The sequence below is a fragment of the Fulmarus glacialis genome, unplaced genomic scaffold, assembly GCF_000690835.1.
Source record: "Fulmarus glacialis isolate BGI_N327 unplaced genomic scaffold, ASM69083v1 scaffold4408, whole genome shotgun sequence".
NCBI classification, from domain to species: domain Eukaryota; kingdom Metazoa; phylum Chordata; class Aves; order Procellariiformes; family Procellariidae; genus Fulmarus; species Fulmarus glacialis.
Window position 1 is genome coordinate 68575 of NW_009226186.1, and position 7204 is coordinate 75778.

The 7204-nt window shown below is 40.5% G+C and overlaps 1 protein-coding gene across 1 annotated transcript in view; it reads right to left on the reverse strand.

Moving 5' to 3' along the window:
• Positions 1-2349, reverse strand: part of PARP8 (poly (ADP-ribose) polymerase family, member 8) — a gene marked incomplete at its 3' end in the record, with an annotated part of 69725 nt that extends 67376 nt beyond the window's left edge. The window contains exon 1 of the mRNA XM_009582718.1: positions 2279-2349. Within this exon, the coding sequence (XP_009581013.1) occupies positions 2279-2349 (71 nt within the window). The remainder of the gene's footprint in view (positions 1-2278) is intronic.
• Between the last annotated feature and the right edge of the window lie 4855 nt (positions 2350-7204).

Sequence of the window (7204 nt, forward strand, 5' to 3'; positions counted from 1 at the left end):
ATTCTCTCCCTCACCCCACCAGGGAGGAGTGAGCGAGTGGCTGTGGGGCTTAGTTGCTGGCTGGGGTTAAACCATAATAACTATATACCCACGAAAGTACGGTTAAGGATATCCTAACTATTATCCTCACAGCTCACGAACTTCCAAACATCAGTTATCATGGAACAATATAGAAAGCTTTCCAGATATTCTACCTGTGCAAACTTGATATCTGAGAGTAAATACTAACAAATCAAATCAAAGGTGTAATAATGATGTAGAAACTGTAATAAACAATCTACGCTTCTACTGGGGAAAAATACTAACTCAAAAGTCACATTGGCTTGCCAGAAAACAAGTTTGGGGTGATAAATACTGGTTTGTGGTTGTAGGTTTGTAGCTTTACATTCAGCTGAGCCATCAATGCCTTTGAACAGCTAAGACTGATAAAAGCGTGGTCCAGTGAAAACAAATGAGGATAAGGTCTGAGCTTTGCACCTGGCAACTGATAAACTCCTTTACATGGCTTTGAGCCTCATGCTTCCTCTTCCCCTTCTGCAAAATGCTTTGAAAACTACAGATGAAAAGCCTATGTTTATTACGCATTGTATTGAAGCCTTATACTCCAAAATAAGATACAAAGTAAAAGTAAATTAGCAGCCAAATTCTCAGGTGGTAAACAGCAGCCTTCCCCCCATCCCAGCTGGTAATTTTCTCAAACCAAGAGGCCAGCTCACAAACCACTTCTTATTTACTTTTCACTTCTGGCAGGAAACTTCTCAAAAACGGCTTGCAAAGCTGTGATATGTCAAAGCCTCCACCTCCAAAAGCAACTAACATCCCTGGCCACATCCAACAGAGCGGAGGCCAAGCCCGCGAGCGAGCCCTGTCCTGGCAGACCCACCGTGCCACCGTGGGGCGGGCCGGGGCAGCACTTGCAAAAGGGCCTGGGACAATCAATCTCTGCTGAGGATCTGCCCCAGTTTCTTCCAAATACAGACTCTGATAGCCCAGCAGCTTGGCACAGCTCTCACGTCAGCCATGTCATACAACTGCCAAAGTGGGAGCTGCGTCTGAGGTGCTTGTGAATTCTGGGCAGCTCATGTTGGTCACTTCTTGCTATGACTACCCAGCAGTTCCAAAGAAAATAAGATCTGTGTAAGGGGATGCAAGCAGGATCAGACCTTTTGAGTGGTAAATCAATTGACACACAGTTTGTCTGAAGATGAATGTTTCTCTAATGTCTGTTGCAAAGTAAAAATATCTTTTCTTGATGATTCTTTTTCCACGCTAAAGAACATCCGTGGGTGGGAGAACAGAGCTGAAGCAATTCTATTTTTTTCCTCCTGTCACTATTGTAGCAGCTCTAAACTCCAGCATGAAATAGAAATTAAGCACTTGCAAGAGGTTTCCAGCAAGTGAACTGAACAGCACTGTTTTCTTACCTCTTTTGTCATCATTTTTATCCAGATGCATATTATATTCAAATAATTTCAGCACTGTTATGCTCACCCTCAGAATCTGGCCTTCCAAACACAGAGGCAGAAGTGGGGTTTTTATTGCCAAACGGATGGTGTGTTATTTGCAAAAACTTCTTCGCTGTTAGCGTTGTAAGTTGAGTCACGCTTTAGTTAAGTTAGGACCAAAGTCCCTATGAATTTAATAAGAATATATTTATCCCACAGGATTAGACTAAACAACAGCCTCTCAGAGTAAGCAGTGCCTCAGAAAACCTCTGCAACATTGCTGGACTCTGAAACTCTACAGAGCTCGGCAAGGGCTTTCTCCTGTCCCAGTGCCCTGCTACTACACTACACTTCAAGTGGAGATGATACATCATCCCTTTTGTTCTAGATGGGGAAAGGCGTGGGATACTGACACCTAGTATCAGGACAAGTAGGCGATCCCAGCATCCTCCTAGGGAAGGAACAATTTTCATACACTCAGAAGCCAGGCAGAAAACAGCCCACAGCTTCTGAACCAGGGTGCCCAAAACAGAAACAGCAGGAAGTGTGGGAAGACTCATCATAAAAGGAGATTTCCTCGCCTCCTCCTCCTTCCCTTGAGCAAGCTGACTCATGGTTTCTCAGCAGCACAGGCATGGAGTCTTTCCCAGCAATGGCAAAGCATCCATCCTGGAGTGGCTGTAACGAAACTCCAGTGGGTTGAAAGGGGATGACAGAAAAATTGAATTTTTTTGAAAGATAGGAGGCTAGGGGGAGCTAGTTTCAAGAGGGATCAGAAAGGTCTTATCAGGTGGTAAGAAGGGCTGGGCACCTCTTGCCCTCCAGTATCCTACCTGCTCCCATACACCTCCAGTATTCCTCCAGCAGAGAGACCTCCAGCAGAACCTGAAGAGCCACGCTGCATCCCGCGCTCTGAGCATCCATTCTGCCCTCACCCCCGTGTGCTTCCCTGCCTGCCGCAGAGGAAGGAGGGGTAAGGCCAGTACACTTCGTTCCTTGCCACCACGGAAGGAGCAAGCATTAAAAAGAAGAAATTTTTCTGGCTGGGGAAGCAGGCAGAGGAACTCTCTCCATACAGGACGCTATCCAAACGCAGATTACCCCAACAGGTCCTATGCTTTGTACATAAACATAAATCAAGAATTGCCTTGTTCTTAGCTTAAGAGGGAAGCCATTTATGCTCATTTTCAGTGAAATATGAATATGTATTAATTTACACTCAAGTGCCTCTTGTTATTTTGAGACAATTTTCTCTAATGCTTTGCTGTGTTGCAAAAGTCGTTACTTTATAGGGTTGTCTGTGACGACTCAGGACTTCCTTCCCATGCTCTCTTCTTATTTGCTAGATAAACTTACTTATTTATTCAGGTTTAAACATTACACAGAGCCAGGTCCATGCTCTGTTAAAACCATGGAAAACACAGGTGTCCAGTTAAACCTGTCCAATAACAAATATTTGACATGGTTCATAGATCTCTATCTGAGATACTACAATCTTGCAGACTGACTTTGATTTTACATGTATAAGGGGAAAGGATCAAGGTTTGCTCATATGAAGAGAGAGGACAGGTGCTTTCAGACAGAGACAAAAATGTTCACAAACAACCACAGGTACTCCCAAAAGAGTAATGGTTTCAGAGAGCGTTTGTGCGAGCAGCCCTAAAGACGCAGACAGAACAATCAGTCTCCTGTGTGCATGAACTCCTCAACCCAGCAGCTGCGGATCTGAGAGCAGATCTGAAAATGCCTTTTCACACTCTTCATCTCGCAAGTCAGTACCAAACACACATCTACAGATTTATTTCCCAGATTTCCCAAGGTAAGAATAACCCCGGCACATTTTACTGACCACAGACTCAAAGGTAGGTAACACCAAATGGATTCACTAATGTTTGTAGGATATGATGAAGAAATAAAAAAAGAAACAGAGGCATGAGTGCTCCCAAATTGCAAAACAGGGCATCAGAAGAGGCACTAAGGTTTTCTGTTCACTGCATTTCCAACTCAAGCATGATTTTCTTGAAACTCCTGACACAGTCAAAGCGCTGACAGCTGTCATATATGGACAGTTATTTCTCTTGGTGAACTTTCTCACTTCTGAAATCTTGACAAATGCAGGTGCTAAGCCAAAAAAATCTAGTATTACTTATTATTCTATATTGACCTCAGTGAAGAAACTACTCTCGGTGTATCGCCCAGGATTAAGGATATAGCCACAATAAATAGACTACATTCACCATGTAAGTGTACAGTTATGAACATGGGCCATATGCCGTCCATATCTGTCTGAGTCTGTAGTACAGAAATACTAGCTGAACACAGATCATCTGCCAAACAAGAGAGAACTATTTTCGGAAGATCTGTAGAACTTCAGAGAGCTCAGGTTTCACTAGACCACTGTCCAAGGACAATGTCTTCACTCAGGATTCAGATTTCATGTTAGTCATGAGTAGTCATAACTCATCTAAAATATTTGCAGGCTTATCAAATCTCTCCTTAGTTGAGAACCTCCAAAGCAATATATCACTGAAGAACACAAGATTTGTCCTCACGGGGCTTAAAGATTCATCAGTCTTTCAAGATATTGTATTATACTTTATTTCTTTTAAGCGTGGGTCAGAACAGAACCCTCAGGCAAAATATGAAAGATCTGCAAATTCTTGTCTCAGAGGGCTTTTTAATCCATTCATGCCCTATACCCTAACACAAACAAGAATAGAGAAAGGTTTATTTCTCTTTAAAACTTATCTAGATGACAATCTTGTACTTTCAGTGATAGCTTATTACCTCCTTTGCAGAGAGACAAACTTTTCACCCTTGGCACTTCATTTAGATATGGTGAGGTCAGAAGTCTGGCAGAAATATCTTTCCTAATACGTATTTCACAATGATCAATAAGAGAAACAGAAAGGAAACAAAAGGTATTGGAATAAAAATAGAAGAAACCCAATGGCAAAAACGGCACACAATCCTGTAGGGGTCTTGCAGATTATTTTTAGGATTTAAAAAAACCCAGTGTAAAGCAGTTGTTTAGATGAAGTGCAACACTTGGCTTGATGAGAAGAATTCCAGCCGAGCTCTGCCCAGGCGACCCGGGGCCTCTGCCACCCTCGGCCAGCAGACAGAAGAACACTTGTTTTCCACATCCCCAACTAATTTAATTCTCAGGACTGAGCAGCTTGAAAAAGTACTATTCATATTCCATGCCACCTTGCTTCCCTATCTGTAAAAAAAATGTAAGCGACAATAAATTCAGGGCTATTTTTAACTTAAAAGTGTGTATGTTACTATACTTTCAGCATACAAATAAAATCTGGTGGCATTAATTTGACAATTTCTAAAATCTAAATTTCAAATACAAAATAACACTGAGGAAGGCATCGTTGCCCATGAAAACAGAAGTATGCAGATTTTGTGGAAAGCTAAGATTTCCAAAGCATTTTTTTAATAGTTTATGTTTACAACATTAAAGTGCATATTTATTTATGAAAGAAATTATTAAAATGACTTTTGCTAAGGATTCCTGCACTTCAAATTACATTGCTTTAAAATTACTGAAGGGAACAACTTTTGTTTCTCTTTGTTCTGTTCTTTTAATCACTTACTGATATGCAGACAAACTTCATTTCATTCTAATGTGGCCAGACCATCAAAGCCTCCATTCCCTCTCTCCCCTAAGAGGTCTTTCTTCCTCAAATCTTTCTGATTTGCCTATCAGATTCTCTCCTCCTTCCCAATTTTCTTCTGCACAAAGGGCGCAGGAGCAACAGCCCAGGGGTCACCAGGAACAGTAATGTTCATTTGCCTTGCAATCTCCTTGCCAGTAACACAATAAGGAAGCACAAGAAGTAATATTAGGCCAGTATCTAAGCTGAGATATTTACAAATTTTTATAATTAGACAATTTATTATCAAAAATCACTTTAATTGAGTTTATTATGAAGAGCTTAACTTAATTACTTGTACAACATTAACTCAGGCAAGAGTGGGACTCCCTGTGCTTTGCACAGATACGTATTACAAGAGTACCTACCCAAGCAAAGCTACAATCTCATTCGATCAAGGTCTCATTCTACAGAAACACACAAATAGGCAGCAAAACTGGACTAAAACTCATGGATTTAGGTATGAGATCCTGCATGGAAGCAGGGAGGGAATGTCCATATCAGCACTCTGCAAATACATAATGCATAAAATGATGTGGCTTTTCTGACTTTAATGTAGATTCACCTATATATGTTGGACAGATGACTGACCTAGACCTTCCAATTATTTTCCATCCTGCTAGGATGGGTGACCTGACAGCGACAGCCTAAAACTCAGGTCCTATGCTCTGATAGGAGGCACTAAGATGATCTTTTCGAACTCCTCCAGATAACCACTGATAAATCCTCACCATGGTAACTAATACCGTAGGAGACTAAACAGTGAAAGAAGTGTAATAGCTTTCAATAAATATTTCTGTACAATAAAAACTGCTACACAACTAGGACCAGTTTTCCCCCAGTTTTCAGTCAATGCCAATGACTGAGAAACAAAGTATATGGCAAAGCAAGTTTGACGTAAGTTGTGAGGGAGGCCTACTACTGCTCCATCCCCTCAGTTTATTCAGTCCTTCTAAAACTTACTTCGGCAGCACTTCCACCAGGGACTTTTTTGCCTCTAGGTGGGAGAGAAAAACAAACTTCAGCTGAAAATTGCACTTCACAATTAAAATCCTCCCTGGGCTATACTTCCAAATATTATAGAGTACTTACCCAAACGCACTAAAGGGGATGAGATGCATAAGCCTCATTAAAGAATAAACAGACTTCTGTATTAACTTAATATTCTCCCTCTTTTCCCATTCATATTAAGACACAGAATTAACAATTCCCATCTAAGTGTCAGTGGTAGTAAATAATAAAAAATAATAATAATGCTAGTGCAGGCACAGGAAACTCTCCAGAACCTGGGGGTATAGAAGGTATATTTATTATTCCCCTAAGACTTGTCACATAGGCTATATTGGTCAAGTGAGGAAATAAAGCACAAAACCCAAATCCCACTGTCCCCATAATAATTAAATTATAATATTAGTGCAAAGCTATTAAGGCTATTTATTATGATCCTCCTAGAATTCCAAACAATTGTTCACATTTTGCCTACTTAGATATATATTAAAACGGATCCTAGCTAAAATATTGTTTTGGTTACTTTGGAGTCCATTCATTAGCAGAACCCCTACCTTCTCCATGCATTATTAAAATTCCTTTCTTAATGAATCTTTCTACACAATATATTATTGACACAACTCAAACACAAGAATATACTGTGTCAACAATGCTCAATTATCTTCATTACACAGCAATGCAGAACTGAAACAAAAGCTACAGCACTGCATCATTTAATACGGCATGCCAGGCTAAATGGTCCCACTTCAATAAATAGGCTAGAAATCATGGATTTAAAAGAGAAGAACACCTATTGATTCAATACAGGAATCTGAAAGGCTTACACAAAAAGAGAGATTTTTCCCTGAGGAAAACAGAACAGCTGACGAGAGAACGCATGGAGAAAAACAGCTTATTTTGATCATTCACCCTTCACATAGTCAAACATCACCGAATCAAATGACCAAAGCCAGAAGGCAAAAATATGAGGCAGTAAATGCAAAAAGAATAAAAAGCTATATTAAATCAAGAAAGTTAGAGAGTTGTATTAAGTAATATACTCTTCACACCAATTCCACCGATTGGAGGAGAAGCACCAGTTCCAGG